Below are 16,840 nucleotides of genomic sequence, written 5' to 3' on the forward strand. Positions count from 1 at the left end.
GGTGCGCAAATACAAATTGCACCAAACTAATGGAAGCCCTCAGCTTGTTTCACATAGATGGGCTATCGGGGGTTTGGAACATACTTTTAAGACGAACGTCATTAGTGGATCAGATCACTTGCAAAACGTAGTTGTATAAATATGGGAAACCTCCTGGGATAATTGGCTGTATTGATGGATGTCGTGTTCCCACTGAGTGTCCTTCATCAGAAGATGCTAATCCCTCCAGGTGATTGTCATCTGGGATACCTTTCAAAGGTTGTTGGTTTTGGATTATTCCCCTCAACAAGTGTCCCAGGTCATCGGACTAACTTGGTGTCAATATCAGAACGTGCGTGTATGTATGTATGTATGCATCATTTGAGAACATACATTTCATGGTGAATGACAAGTAAACTCAAACTGACATGAAATTAAATCCTATCTGAAATAGTTGGAGAGTCCTGTTGGTAAATTCTCATTTGATTCATCCATCCATTTTCTTTATCCACGTATCCTCACCAGGGTCGCTGTTCATTCATAATCCCAATCTTTTTTTTTTTTCCTGTTAACGAATCACGATGTTGATCTTCAACTGTCGGTATTTTTAAAGGATTTCCTTCAAAAGCTTATATTTCACAAAAAAATGAAGACCTTTTATTTTCACTTTCTCAGTGCTCGATCATTGGTCCCTGAGACACTGGTCTAAAACTACTAAATTGAAACATTGCAAAAAGCATTTGATTCAAGTGAGTAAAGTTAAACCTGATTAGTCCTAGTTTTGTTCAAGGTTTGTGTAGGAAACGGAACCGTCATTTCTTGTATCAAACACACAAGTAATTAAATATTAACACTTTTAACGGCCTTTGTGGAACTTCAAATGACCATCTTGCAATTCAGCATGTAACATAATAATACAGTTGATTCATGGCTGTGCGTTTATGAGCTCAGGCTAGCTTACTAGAAATATGATGAATATGTAGTAGTAGTAGTAGAAGTTTTGAATGTGAAATGCCCTAAAATGATAACTTGGGCAGGAAAAGTAGAAGTGCTGAACTATTACATTTTTAATGAGTTAAGCATCATCCACAGGAAAAATGTTTATGACTTAAATGATCACATTAGATAATAATCTTCAGTTCAAAATTTAAAGACTTATCTAGCTCAAGTAATTAATAGGCTTAGTTAAACTTTCAGATAAATATTACTTACCGGTATTTTAAATAAGAGGAAAAAGTAGCCTAAGTTACAAAATATAACTGAGGGGTGAGAGGAGGTGATCAATACAACAAAAGTATCGATAAGAGTGGTCAGGCATTGATTGTGGACTGAAAAATGACTAGCTCCGGCCCTGTGTTAAGCCAGTGATGTCTCAAGCTGTGTGATAAGCAAAGCAGCTCTCACATATGATTCAGAAGGCATCTAGTAGCCGCAATCACTATTGTGAATTGCACAGCATGATGACCAGCATAACTTAATTTGTGGTAATTCATGGTAATGTGTTACAGTTCTGTACAATAACAGCCTCACACACAAGCAGGGCTCTCTCCTCGCATTGGAGAGGGAAATGAAGCAGCCACTTTGATGTGTTTTTTTCTTTCTTTGAAGTATTCAGAACAATCACAACATAATGGCTATAGTGAGTTAGGAATCAGGGCTTTTAGTTTTATTTGGCACGTGTGTTGTCCTACTTAAATGCCTGTTTGCACAAAATGCGATTCAAATCATTTGCCTTTTGCAATACATACATCCATTGGTTCCTATCTCTACCGTATGTGTGTTTTGGGCACGAATCAATCCAATGAAGCACGTGGCTCCATTTTAAGCATTTTTTCATGTAAAATGAGTTCAAGATAAAAAAGTACATAGGTTCTTAAATGTCACAATGTATATCATGAACTTTCGAAATGTCATTGATACTAATCTGGTTAGATGTATTGGGAATTTTACCTAATCATTTGTATTTGTCTGTCTGTGTACCTTGTCCTTGTCTATGGCTGAAAATGTTTGTGTCTTATGTTTTCTTGTCATGTTTTTCCTGTGTGGCTGGTTTCTGTGTTTGTGTGTTCCCTTTGTGTGCTTGTACGATTTTTGTGCTCTTTGTTCTACTCCTCAGATCAAGCTATAAAGACTGTAACACACTTCATCTTCCTATGGAACGCTTCTCACCTGTCAGAAGGTTCTCTGACGGTGCTGCCACCATTCAAGCCTTCAAAACACATCTAGAGAACAGCCTCATTAAGCAACTCAAACAGGTACTGCTTTTATTGTGGTGGGATTAGTTGCGTTGACATTTTAACATTACCGTAATTCCCCAAATATAAGACACACTTTTGTTTTCCAAAAAATGAAGGCCAAAAGTATGAATGCGTCCTATAAATGTAACTTAGATTTTTTTTTTTGTTTGTTTAGTTTTTTGTTTTGTGTTTTGGCGCCATTTGAGGAAGATTGATCCATCAGCCAGATGAGTTTTGATGCATGGATTTGCTTTTTTATTTTATTTTTTTGCAGCCGTATTCTTACTTACAATTACTGTAATGGGTGGATGTCAGTTGGTGTGTTAGCAGCCAGTGTCTGTTGCAGCTAACAGCAGCTCTTGTTAGCTAAGGTTGTTATGACATTCATCCCCTGAACTGGTTCCCAGCATATTGCAGGGCACACAGAGACAAACAACCATTCACGTACCCAATCACACCTAAGGACAATTTAGTATGTCCAATACACCTGCCATCCGTGTTTTTGGAATATGAGAGGAATCGGTAGTGCTTGGAGAGAACCTATACGGGCTCAGAGAGAACATGAAAACTCCACACGGGAAGGCCCGAGCAAGGTGGATTTGAACTCGGGTCCCTGAACGGTGAGGCCGACGTGCTAACCAAAGAACACAGAAATGTATTCCATTTTACTAACTTTATAATCATTAACATGGTGGAACACAGATGGTGCATAACTGAGTATTTCACCGACTGCTTATAATGTGGGAAATCTTAAACAAAGAATAATATAATAAATGAATAATTTACAAAAGAGGAGATTTATTCTGATTTGCTATAGTTTTTATATTGTCACCAAACTCTTTGTGTGTCCTATACTGTACACGGTAACATCATTTTTGATTTTACCGTGTACAGTATAACAACATTTGATTTGACCCCCAAATCAAAGGTGCATCCTATACACAGGTGCATCCTAATTTGGGGAATTATGGTACTCAGTGGCCTACAAGTTTTACGCTAAAGCTTTTATTTTGAAGCCTAAATTATGTGGCCATTGCATTTTCAGTGTATAGCAAAATTTGGTCAAATGTGTATTCAAATGGTATAGCCACACTATTGTGGTTTCGAGGTGCAATTAGGTTCAGATTTTTTATTTATTTATTTTTTTTAAATAAATGATCATATAAGAAAACCAAGTCAATTGATTTTAATACTTGCACCACACACAACGCTTTTGATGATTATGGAAGAAGGACAAAAAAATCCAGTATTTCACAGAATTTGAAAATTATGACTAAGTTGTGGTGCCCTGTGTCTCACAGAGGGGGAGTGTACCTGCAAAGGTATTATTCCTCATCCTCCGTCAATTTAAGTGGGTTTCAGAAGCACAACAGTCAAGTCATGCGACTTGACTGTTGTGCAGAAAACCACCATAATTAACAGCCTCTATAAAAAGAAAATGTCTCAAAAATAAATTGCAAAAGGAGCTAGATGTTCACAGAATGCTTTATCAAAGTGCATGTATAAGTGTTAGGAGGAAGAGGATGACTCTAGCCTTGAGAGGATGGTCAAACAATGGCCATTCAGAAAGCTGAAGGAGCATCATTAGAAGTTGACTGATGATGGTGTCAGTGCACTAACAATAACAATATTCAGATGTCTGCATGACAAAGGCTATAGCTGTAGTATTTCATGCCAAGCCACTTCTGAACCTCAATATACCATTAGAAGCATCCAGACTAGGTTGAAGAGGGAAAAAAAAGTAGTCCTCTGGTCTCAAGTCCTCATTTCAGATTAAAATAAATATTGCATTTAATTGGGAAAATAATGTCCCAGAATCTGTAGGAAACCCGGAGAAGCACAAAGGTCGAGTTAGTGGTGAAAATCCATTGTGAAAATCCAGAGTCAATGCAGCTGGTTACCAGGAAATTTAAGAGCCCTTCATTCATACTCCTCACCGCTGATGAGTATTTGAGACAATTTTATTTTCCGGTAGGATTTAGCACCTGCTCATAAAGCTGAAACTAATAACACCTGGCTTGATAGCCAATCTTTAATTATTTTTTTCCAAAATTTATAAGGTGGTGTCAAGAAGGTGAGCGTAGAGAAAGCCTGAGATACAGACGATCTAAAGCACAGGTGTCGAACTCCGGGCCTCGAGGGCCGATATCCTACATCTTTTCGAACCTTTTCCCTCAAAAACACCTGATTCAAATGATTGGGATCATTTTGAAGCTCCTGCAGAGCTTGCTAATGAGCTAATCATTTGAATCAGGTGTGTTGGGGAAAGAAAATCGGAAAACATGCAGGATGCCGGCCCTCGAGGACTGGAGTTCGACACCTATGTACCATGATGCTGTAATTAATGCAAAAACAGACCCAGCAAAACAGAGGGTGTCGTTTTTGTTGGTTACCTTAAATTTTCCTTTTTTTTTTTTTTTTATCAAACTGGATGTTTTTTATGGTTGTTTTCTGTCCTATTCATTTACAAGGAAGCACTTGAATTCTGTCTTGATACTTTTGTCTAAATGCGATGATTTTTAATTGTCTGAGGTGGGAATTTTGTGTCTTTTGCTGCTCCCCTCATTTTCAGTCAGTACATGGATAACCTTCTGTCATCAGTGGTCTTTGAATTTTGGAAATTTACCCAAACTATAATCAACGGCACTTCCATCATCACTTCTGGCATTTCCGTCGTTTTTCTTAACATCCGTCATAACCTCCTTCACCAGCATCCGTTTCATCGTTCATATCATTTAAAAATAAACAACACAAAAATCGCCTAATTCTTTACTCTAAACATTGCATTTTACTTTAGGCCTGTACAATGAGCAAGTTGAGCAAGTTTGTGTACACTGCATTACACTTTTTGTTAGCCTTGACTCTAAAAAGCAGCATAAAAATTGTTTATACCTCCATGCAAACAGTTTATACATTCCTCAAAAAATTCTAAGACTGGATTGAGTGATAAACTGTTACCAATATTATGATAGACTAAAATGACGAAATTTAATTTTCCGTTGGGCTATCATTTATAAATGGTTTTCGTCATTTGGCGGTCCATCTGCAAAACCGTCAGTACTGACAGACTGCCTACCTCTGCTAATTGTCTCCTCCTATTACAGGAGTGTGAACAACTCCAGAAAATGTATGCGGCCCAGCAGGATGAGCGATTCCTCGAGCACACCCAACAACAGCATATCCTCTACCAGCAAGAGCAACAAATCCTCCACCAGCAAATCCAAGTATGCACTGGGTTACATTCCTAAACAAAGTCACGTCTTTGTAGATAAGAGCATCATGTAATGAAGGCACACGTTTCTGAATTCCTCTGCAACCAAAAAAAAATAAAAATAAAGGTGCCTTATTTATTTTTTTGTTTTTTGGTCCACTCAATTGGATGCTGGACAACTTTTACTGCCTTACAACACCAGATTTGGCTTGCCTTGCTAAATCAAAATTGGTATATATTATCAAAATCAAATTTTGCGAATGTTATTTTCTACAGGGTCTGTCTTTAGGCCATGGAGAGAGTCATCCCAGTCACCTAACCCACCAGCTCCAGAGGTAAAGTATATAGACAAGTGCAGCTAACAGTCAACTGGAAACTGCGGTGCGCAGTTCTCAATATAAGTGTTACATAATTGTTTTATCTATATTTTCTCCAACACTCTGTCAGGTTGCGTATCCAGCCATCTAGTCCTCCGCCAACACATCCAAGCAACCACCTCTTCAGACAGCCAAATCAGAGTTCTCCGCCTGGCTCTGCAGGCATAATGCAAGGGCATGGTTAGTATTCAGAATAACATACATTGTACACATAAACTCGCCGTTCAACAGCGGTTTCTCTTTACACAGTACCTAATTCGCTGTTATCCAGGCTCAAAAATCGACGTATAATGTAGTAATATCATAGATTGTTATTTTTGGTGTTCAAACGTACGTTTTTGTGCTGTGACATTCTCTTACCTTGTTCGTGACCTGGCACATGTCATCACAAAAGAGAACAAGGTTTTAACAATCATGGCTCTTTACTTGTTCCTTCTGCCTTGTTTGAAGTCTCTAATGTGACATCACAAAAGCAAAATAGATAAAATGTCTCGAATTTGCGATAAATTGTAAATGGCTACATACGAAAAAGATTTGCCTTTAAAAACCCTTACTTGTCATCTGACAAAACTCACATCTGTATTTATGGTTCTTTACTTGGGAGTGACAGTCATAATTCTTGGTGAGCAGTGAAAATTAGGTTATTATGGTGCCGCAGAAAGGCTAGACTGTGTATGACAAGACTACTGAATGTACATCGCAAAAGAGGGCAAACTTCTCAAGGAGCATTCTGGAAGCTAGGTGTGAAACACATCTTTGAGTAATGTGAGTGCTTAATTTAAAAGAAAAAAATTAGAGGATCTTTTTTTGACCGTGGGTAAGAATTTGGTGTGTCAGGCCATCATTTAGACATGTCATGGAAGCTACAAATACTCTTTAACAGACCGCCTATGCAAAGGCTAACATCAAAAGGAAGCCTTCTATATACACATTGACGTCAATGCAATAGCCTTCGGAAGCTCTTATTTTGAAGGTGAGCGTAGCTGCGCATGATGACATGCCGGATAGCGTGACACGTCTTTCCTACATTCAGCTTGCCTTACCACTTATCATTGGCATTTCATAATTGTTATAAACATCAAAACAACACCATCCCAAAATCCTATTAATGCCAATTTAGACACAATGGTGTGTCCATTTTTAATGGAAGAGGAAATGACTTAAAGTACCAAAATCATGATATTTTTACACTTTCCACAGTTAAACTTGCATGCATACAAATTACATGTGGCGCATTTGCAATTTAATTTCTTACTAAATAAGAGTTTTATGGTACTGACATTTCTAACCAGGAAGTAAAATGTCTCGTTGGAAAGCCTTGCTTCTCACCATGTGGCTGCCATGCCCCCTCTATGATGTTGTCCGTCGCACTACAAATTACCAAAATCGCCACTACAATTAAAAAAATAAATAAATAAAATAAAAAAACACAAAACAAATCCGCTTCCTGTCGGCCTCCGTGTAACAATTTTGGAGGCGCTCTGTCATGATGTCACCACGCAGCCTATTGTGGAAAGTCAAGCTTGCGAGGCAGGACACACACAAACAATGGAGGAATTTCAACCAGCCCATCCTGTGGAAAAGGGCATGTTTCTCACAAATAGCCGCCGACGAGAATTCTCGTCACGTAAAATACTCATGTTGCCTGTCACCTACATTGTTTTTTTTCATGAATGAATTGATGACATATATATGATGACATAAGACTACTGAATGTGCCCCTTTTAGTTATAAGCCAATCGAGCACTGTAGTGACTAACTGTGACTGTTTGATGGCAGCGTTGCTGGTTTGAATGACGTGGCCTGCTTGAAGGGGAAAAAAAAATAGCAGTGGAAAGCCATGCAGTTGGAGGGGGGGCACAAGAAAACTAGACCAAACAAGATGGAAGAGCAGAAATCAAGCTTAAATTTGCTCGCAGTCCAGCAACGTTTGTCTTGTAGGCCAAAAAATGGAGATCAGACTGATGAACTGGATTCTGAATAAGTGGTGGACGATGCATGCGTCGAGGACTTTGAAATCCAACGGCATTGTTTCCGCTGTGGTTTAAAAGAATTCAACAATTTCTGATGGGGAATTCAGCAGTGCCCAGTTTGATTGCTCAGATGAGTGGATTCCGACACCAATCCATTGATATCAGCAGAGATCGATGCCAGAAACTTCTAGCAAACAGCGAATGAAGGCGCTAACAATTAGCATAGTGCTTCTGCATATCGAGCCAAACACAAACGGATTTCTCTGAAGCGCACCGAAGACAAGATGAGCTTGAGATGAGATTAGACAAGCATTTTGCAATGTCCCCTTGCATCCAGGAGAATGTGTCACTATCACACAAAAATCAAGTATTAGGTTTAAATAACACATGCAAGCACAAATGCATGGTAATGTTGTCAAATGTGAGAATTTTGCTGTTTATAATGGTAAACTATAAACTATACTATGAATTGTTATTTTGCCTTCAAAACACATTTTCATTGCATGTTTTATCAAAGGGAAGGAGGACTGCTAAGATGTTTGAGGTGCCACTAAACCGAAAATAGTCACTGTTCTGCAGAAAACAAATCTTTTCATAAAAAGCGCATTTTCTCATTATTTTGTTCATAATCGGTTGGCGTGACCCATTTTCAAACAGTGTCCATAAAAGAACGAAATAAATTAGGCTTTTACTTTCTTATTCGAGGTAAAGAGTTGAATCCAATCTTTCATCTGGTACCACCAATGTTTATATACATATAGCACACCGTATTCTGTCATCCTTGAAAGATGTGTCAAAATTCTCAAAATCGCCTGGCACTCTACGGGTTGTCTTTTAACTCTTTCAGCATTATCCAAAAACCTAATAAATGTATAAAAAGACTATCGAAAGGTGTCCATTTACACCTTCTGTTGTTATTCTGTCTTGCAAAGCAGGCTGAAGTAGCATGATGATTTTTTTGCATATTTTGGATTGAAGCAAACATCATTTATTTAATCGAATCGTTTTTAATCGAAAATCATTTTGAAGCTCATTTTTAATTGAATAGAATCATTTGAATCCAAAATCATTTTCAGTCAAAAATCGATTCTGAATTGAACCGTAGACCCAAAAATTTGAATCAAATAGATCGTGAGAGTCAAAGATGCCCTCCTGGTTTGCATTTTAATTTTTTGCAAACTTAGGGAGCCTAAGAACTGGTCTGAAAAAAATGCTTGCTTTCAACATTTTCTTCATATCTCTTTTCCGTGTTAATTTTTATTATGTAATTTGGTCCTTGCCCCTCACTAGGTCCATCACCAGTACCATATCAGCATGGTTCTCCTTCACTGTACCAGGGCCAGAGTGGCAGCCCCCCTCCCACAGGGCTTCCAAGAGTGTCTCTACCAGCCAATCAGCAGTCAACGCCAGTACACCCTTCTGTCCCATTGGCTCAAGGTGTATCTCAACAGCAACAAGTGAGTGTTTGATATACTATAGTTATGTTTTCGCAATGTTTGGACAATAAGCCGCAGCTTTCCCCATGTATCGATTTTTCCAGGTTCCAGAAAACTTCACGTTTTTGTGAGGGTTCATGATTTTTTGATCAAATTTTAAAACTAATCGTCACTCAACACTCTGAATGAAAGCTGTGACCATTTTAGAACATCAAACACCTGTCACTTCAGTCTAACCACAGCAATTGCACATACAAATACATCCATTATTTAAGCAAACTCCTGGCATGTATTCTCTCTGTTCGATGGAAACAATTGGAATTAAACAATATGTGTAATGCAGTATCAGTAGCTTCCAATTTAGTGTGTACAGTTTACTGTGTCTATGTGCTCTGTAGACACATTTTATGGTAGCAATTTTTTGTTTTGACCTTGACGTTGGAACATGATTGTTATTTCCCTTTTTACAGAAAATTCTAAAGTAACCAATGTCTGATTTGTTCAGGTGACCATTCAGGTACAGGAAGTGGAATTAGGAATTGGGCCACAGAGACAGGGTAGCTTTTTGTCTACACCCTGTGGACACAGAGTTCTTGGGAAGCAGCTGAGTGCAGACAATGCCGAATCGCACAGGTGATATGAATCTTTCGATGCCGTGACTGTCAAAAGCCTACAATGCTAAAGGCTTGGTGTCCTAAATCACGACATATAACCTTCAGGATCCTGAATCTTCTCATTTCATTTTACAGGGCCTCTGTTTGACATGCTTCGTCCTAATCATACTATAATGTCACTTAGCATAAAAGTTTGTTTATATGTGTTTATATATATATATATATATATATATATATATATATATATATATATATATATATATATATATATGATAACACACACAGGTAACGACGACATTATTTGCTAGCACTGACAAAACAGTAAGTGAAAAAGCCTCCATGGATACTAATCGGATGACAACAACAGCGCTTGCGCCACCTCCGTTTCTTTGGTGAGTGGATGTACAGTACGTGTTGTGGCCACGCACGTAGACATGTCGACAGTTTCAGTAGGAGATTTGTATTGTGTTTCAGACGTGCACACCTCTGTTCTGCCTTTCCTGAGAGAATGTGTAACTACCCTTTCCTGTCTCTCAGTAAAGTGGACCAATCAGTGAAATTATGAGTGTGGGCAAAGATCTGACCAATTTAGTTAGCCTCCCATATTGAGTGATGTTGTGACCGGCTCTACATTGTTTACCAAAGTAAAATTTTAGTGCGAACTTGGTGTGATGTTTGATTTGTTAAATTTGCCCTTTCCTGTTCTCCTTTCCAGTCGTAGCCTTGGACGTTTCACATCAACCTATGAGCAGGCTCAATTCAATCCCAACCTTTTTTCTGGTGATGTAGCCACTCGCGGTGCCCCTGGAGTGCTGAGCTCTTATAGCCCTTACCTGCAGGGGGCCTCTCTCAATGTACCCGGACTGGAAGGCTACCAGAGTGGGGCTTTGGGAACCGGCAATTACGGCACCCCATCAGCACTACAGCAAGCGTTACTCTCTCCAACTCCACTGGACTATCGTCCCCCTCAACAGCATGTTACGCCTACTCTACAGGGGCTCCTGTCCCCCCGCCACTCTTTAACAGGCCATGCAGATCCTCGGTTACCACCGCAGGACCTGGCTGCACTGTTAAAGAGGCAGAGCCCCCGCTCATGTCCTGCGCCCCCAACACCACCCACTAGTACAACACCAGAATACGGAGAGATGTTACTTCTTCGCCAGCTGAGCCAGGGTGAAAGTTTGGAACCTCAGCCCTCTCAAAGTTCCCCAGCAGGCAAACACTACCACCACCTCCTCCAGATCCGACCGCCCGAAGTCCAGCCGCAACAGCACCCTGCCCAAGCACCTTGTCCAAGCTTGCCCCACTCTGAGAGCATGGAGGAAGATGAGGTCCCACCTGGTTACCATCATACGCACGAAGGCCTGCTGGCAAAAGCGGGAGAAGGTCATGAGCTCCTGAGCCCTCCTCGGGGCAGCACTCCTCCATACAATTCCCCCACACACAGACGCGGCTTTATCAGTCTGAGTCCTCCAGCAAATAGAGGTTGGTTTTACGACCACTAACTAGAGTTCGTGGTGTAATTTCCCCATGGTTAAGGTCACGATAAGTGTGCGTACCAATTGTGTTTTCAGACTCAGAGCATGTAGAATGCAGACAGACAGGGCAAGCTATGGAGGTGCCTGATCATAACGGCTTGGGCTATTCGCGAGGCCAGCAGGGAGAAGCTTACAGGTCCCGAGGGCAACTTCAGCGTCACCACACCATTCAAACCTGTGATGATGCATATGTGAGTGACTATATACACTGCCACACAGGACAAACTAGAATTGTAATACTCAATTTTGAAATGACATCCCGTGAAATTTTAAAGGGGCAGTATGCATATTTAGCAGTTTTCAGGAGCTAAAAATGCGTAGTTTGTCTGTAATCAAGTTGACAATGTTCACTTTTTCCACTTTCTGCTGACTGAAAATGACATCACATGTGCTCAAGTCTAGTTATGACCAATCACTGCCCACGTGTTGGCCTTATGACATTCATAAGCTGAGTTGGGATTCTTTACCTCAACCTCCAGTACATGTGATGCCATTTTCAGTTAACAAGACGCAAAATGGGTTTTTAAAAGTATCAATTGTACATGAAAAAAAAGTCATCAATTTATTTATAGACAAAAGGATATTTGCTTCTGAAAATGGCAAAATGGAGGACTATCCCAACAAAGGCCTCCAAATATGCTTCATGATTTACTGTACGTTCAGTTTTGTCTTATTTCAAACACAGTTTGGTGAAATGTAAACTTCTGTCCAGGATCAAGCTGACCCCATGTCTGGGATGAGCTTGTTGGCTGGGAAGGCGCTAAGTTCTGCTCGCATGTCAGACATTCTCAGCCAAACGTCACTGTCAGGAAGCCAGCAGCTGCACCAGCGGGAAGAGTCAGGTCAGCAGTAAAAATGCAATTAGCTAAAACATTATTGACTTTAAAAAAAATCCATACCTGCAATAAAATGTCTATCTCAAGCAGTATGTGACGTTGAAGGGGACCTCCACGCGGCGACCTGCTATCCCTCTTCTTGCACCACAGATATGCTTCTAAGCTATAAGCCCCCTGACTTGCAGTACAGCATGGAGCAGGCTGGGGTCTAGCAATGGTACGTAATCCTTTCGTCGGGCCAGGCGCAATTTTGGACATGGACGATTAAAATCCCAATCCTGTTACACATATCAGAGAAAGCTAAGAAGTGGCACAATTTATGCTTTGTTTTGAAGCATGTGTAAATGATTTCCTTGTTTCTCTTTTCTTGACAGGATGCGGTGTATCCTGTGTACAGTGGTCTATGTCAAGCATCCTGACTTGTGTTGACTTGAGTTGAGCTGCATCATGCCAAACCACCATCATCCATCCTTCACCATTTGTTCGTCGGGGGAGGCGGGAGGTGGGGAGGGACGGGACGCGAGTGTTGACATAACATCACAGTTGAATCAGTCGGTGTTCAAAATGTCAACGCGCCACCATTTCCTGCACAAACATCAATCATTTGTTACCAGTGGATCATTCTTTACCATGACTGTCCCACTCTACAGCAACCTCTTCTCACCCTTCATGCGCACATTGCTTTGTGCCTCATTGGCCGCCGGGAGCCGCTTTGACTTCCAAAGACACAAAGAAATGGACACACTGCTGCAACAGATCCAAAGTATTCACAATGCGTGTGTGTGATCATTTTTGCGCACACTGCTCAATGAGAGGCGTGGAGAAAAAAAGGACTCTTAAAGCTGCACACCGCTCTGCTCCCCCCTCTACCCCTCCCACTTGCAGACTGCAGAGGCTTTTCAGACTGAACGAGAATCTCTGCATCGGTGTTTGGAGTCGGCCGCCATCGCTCCATCCAAAGACCGTGCTCGGTGTCATTTACACAGAGGACAAACCAGCTTTTTCCTTTTTTATTTTTTGGTCTCGCCGTCACCCACCTACCCCTTTTTTTTTTTTAATATATATACATTTTATTGTCAAATAGTAATGTCCATGTTAGACATAATGGTCAATATTGTTACAGTTGTTATCATGGTTTCCAGTAAAATGTTGATGACATTATAGAAAAACAGCTTTTTGTTGCAAGGATGACAACAAGAGTAAGTAACTTAATTCTGCACTTTGGAGTTACACAACCTTTTCCTTCTTCCTCTTTCATGATGTCTTGCTACTTTTTGGATTCCCCCAACACCACTCCATCCTTATTTTTTTTCTCGCCTCCTGTTGTCTTGTCTCCCAAACCTCTCTCTCATGTCTGTGACAGTGTATTACATTACATTGTGAAGCTTTACCAGATTTTTGCTCCTTGTACAGCGATGCCATGTATAGAAGAACGCTTTTACAATTTCTGCAATTTGTTTTTGTTTTTAGACGTTTGGGAGGCTTTTTTTTTTTTAATAATTTTTCAATTTTAATTTTTCAATGTTTTCAAAATGTTTACTCGTTTTGTTTTGTGACTCTTAAAATTTCCTGCCAAAAGAGGACAGAGAAGAGAGATAGAGCTCTTTCTATGTCTTAAAACGATTGTTTATGTTTATTGAAATATCATATTGAGACACTTGAATAAGAGGAGACTAATAATTTGTGTTGCTTCTGAAGTACCGGTATTTCTTTTGTTGATGTCATTTGTATTTCTGTTGCGCCTGTTTTTGTTTTGCGATAGTGGTGGCGGGCTACACAGGGTCAGGTTATCGGCTTTGTCTGGGTTGGTTTGGGTGCTACAGACTTGATACTCAAGGAAAAATACCAAGCAGAAATCTAAAGGGAGTAAATTGACATATCATCCAAAACACAGCAAATATGAAGACACCATGTTGTTGTTTTTATTTTTTTCCTCTGCTGTGATCCCTCAGCTACCTTTTACTATACCATGTCACCTGGATGGCACTGTTTGACTCTTTACTTTAAATTGTTGATAGACCTGGACGATGGACTCATTGCCAAAATGATCAAAAAGAAACATACTCGAAGATTGTCTTTAAACCTAAATTGAGTGTGTCACAGCACGTTAATTTAAGATTTATTAGGCGCGGTGATATTGAGCTCACCTTTAAGACACCAAAGTGCTGTAAGCTGTTGGCAGGCTTAAACATGCTTGATTGAAACTAACACGTGACCGCAATAGAACATTTCTTAACAAAACCTCTTATCCTGTGTTCCTGCTTGGATGTCCTATTTTCCCTTCTGTAAATCCAACTAAAAACTGTCGCAGTGAAAAGACCTTTGGATCTCCTCACAAATGTTTGTACTGGCCCAATTGCACAATACCAGGCTGCACAGTTGACATTGAAACCGCAGTCATTGGTGTCATGCTGCGCTCATGCTTTCCATTTGCACTCTGCAACGTCCTACCAAGATTCTATGAACATTTACAAAGGTTCCAATTCACCCAACTCGCCTTGATTCCTCTCTCAGATTTGTGCTGCTGGCTGCTGCACCAAGTCGGCGCCATACCCGAGAGCACTGAGGAGGAGACGAGTGGAATAAAAGACATGCAAGTTGGACATGAAATTAAACCCAGGGCTGGGGACCTATCGCAAGACTCCGTGCCAGTGAATGGGAAGCGCTGCACACGATTCAGGCAGAGTGGGGGAGAGCTGCTTCACACATCAAGACTGAATCTACGAGTTTCCTCTTTTCTGTTTTGCCTCCTTGATGCCGCCCTCTAGTGTGTGTGTACTTTTCATCTCAGCCTTTCCTTCTCTTCAAGTCGGCTCTGCTCCACTCTTATTTTTCTCTTTTCATTTTTGCCTTAGTTTTTAATTTTGAATTTATGTTGAGTACAAAAATACTAAAGTGCAACAATGTTTAAAAAGATTATCAACTAAACTAAGATAAAATATATATATAAATAAATACTTTAAAATGGCATCGATGTGTGTGTGCGTGTGTTCTGTTTTTTTATACTGTACTGTTTCAGGAATTAAGCGATAAGAAATGTTAACATTTTACTCTCAGTTATCTCTTTCATGTGGCCCCATTTACTTATATACATGTAAATATGTATGTATGTACATATACGTGCCAGATGAAGGGACCAATTAACACCGTAAGTGTGACCCTCGAGCACGACATCAAACAGAAGCCAGATGGACTTAAAGCTGTGTGAAATATAGTGTTTACTCATTTTTCGTGGTTCACGGGGATTTAACACCCCCCCCCCCCCCCCCCCCCCCCCGCAAAAAGTGAAATCTACGAAGGAGGACCTTCACTAATTTTCATGCATGTCTATGTGTGTATCAGAATTTTTCAGAAGTACAGGTACTGTATTTATAGTTTACATATTTGAGATAAAGATTATTGTAGTAAACATTCACATAAATCTTTAATCAATAAACCTAAAACAGTAACTACTGTTATCCCTTCTCGTTTCCATCCATTGGCTGTAGTCGGGGAACACAGCGGGCCGGAGTTGCGCTCAGAGTAACGACCCCTAGACGTCGACCTAGAGTGGAATCTGTAGGAGACCAATTATTATAACACGCAGATTTTAGACTCAAAATTCCAATTTATTAGAAATTGTAACATTTTCCCGATGCTCTGTTTTGTCCTCAATTTACTCCTTCCGCCTGCGTTGTATGAGTTTCACTTGGAGACTGCTGCCTTAAGGTATAGCAACAGCTTGGACAGCTTGTTCTCCCTTGAGCGTGTGAGGTGGAGACTGCTTGCTGGAGGCAGTCAACGGCTTTGATAAGATTGATTGGCCAGACAATCCATCAATTGACCATTGTTGCAACATCGACCAATGAGGGCAGGAGTTGTAATCCACTCCTGCCCTCATGGCCGATATTGTGCCGGAAGCCAATCACGTGTTTTGTAGGAGTACCCGTAAGCTGATTGACAGATTGTCAAGCCCAGTGGTCAGCAACCGGTGGCTCCAGAGCCAAAAGTGGCTCTTTCATTTTGCAGCTCTCCGTGGGTTGGGAAAAAAAAAATGCTTGGTTCACATCGACTATGTGGAGGTCATTCATCTATAGGATGTTTTTGGTGCAACGGGATACGAAATGTGATGCAACACAAACAGTTTTGGGTAAGTAAAAACAACAAACATAAATGTAGCATGGCCTTCCAGACTAAAAGTACACATTCTTAAAGTAAGATATAACTGAACATTAAAAACTAAAGAGCTTGAAGAATTCTTAACATTAAATATGAATGTAAATATATTCTTAATGCCCCTGCATGTGAACAAAGATGGCCTCAAACTTTGAGTCAATCTGCTAGTTATTTTCTTGAAATGAAAGTAACAACCTTGAACGTAACAACCTTGGCTAACACAAACACCACAAAAAACTAAACGACAAACATAACGTAAACAAGAAAAAACAGAGTGGCCTTTGAGATTAAAGCAAATATTTCAAAATAAGATAACACAGATATGAGTAAACAATACAAACTGGAGTGCTTGATGACTTCTTCACGCTGAATAAATCTCATCTTAATCTTTTGTTTGTGAACACGTATATATATATATATATATATATATATATATATATATATATATATATATATATATATATATATATATATATATATATAT

The 16,840-nt window shown here is 39.9% G+C and overlaps 1 protein-coding gene across 2 annotated transcripts in view; it reads left to right on the forward strand.

Moving 5' to 3' along the window:
• sik3 (SIK family kinase 3) overlaps positions 1-15,171 on the forward strand; it is a 34,418-nt gene extending 19,247 nt beyond the window's left edge. For both annotated transcript variants that reach the window (XM_088427498.1, XM_088427500.1), the window contains 11 exons: positions 2,096-2,234; positions 5,321-5,440; positions 5,704-5,762; positions 5,875-5,984; positions 9,068-9,234; positions 9,719-9,846; positions 10,543-11,312; positions 11,402-11,556; positions 12,078-12,207; positions 12,292-12,418; positions 12,576-15,171. In XM_088427498.1, the coding sequence (XP_088283624.1) occupies positions 2,096-2,234; positions 5,321-5,440; positions 5,704-5,762; positions 5,875-5,984; positions 9,068-9,234; positions 9,719-9,846; positions 10,543-11,312; positions 11,402-11,556; positions 12,078-12,207; positions 12,292-12,413 (1,900 nt within the window). In that variant the 3' untranslated portion in view covers positions 12,414-12,418; positions 12,576-15,171. The remainder of the gene's footprint in view (positions 1-2,095; positions 2,235-5,320; positions 5,441-5,703; positions 5,763-5,874; positions 5,985-9,067; positions 9,235-9,718; positions 9,847-10,542; positions 11,313-11,401; positions 11,557-12,077; positions 12,208-12,291; positions 12,419-12,575) is intronic.
• Positions 15,172-16,840: the final 1,669 nt, after the last annotated feature.

The sequence above is a fragment of the Hippichthys cyanospilos genome, chromosome 11 (genome assembly GCF_059441005.1).
Source record: "Hippichthys cyanospilos isolate Australia breed blue-spotted pipefish chromosome 11, RoL_Hcya_1.0, whole genome shotgun sequence".
Lineage (NCBI taxonomy): Eukaryota > Metazoa > Chordata > Actinopteri > Syngnathiformes > Syngnathidae > Hippichthys > Hippichthys cyanospilos.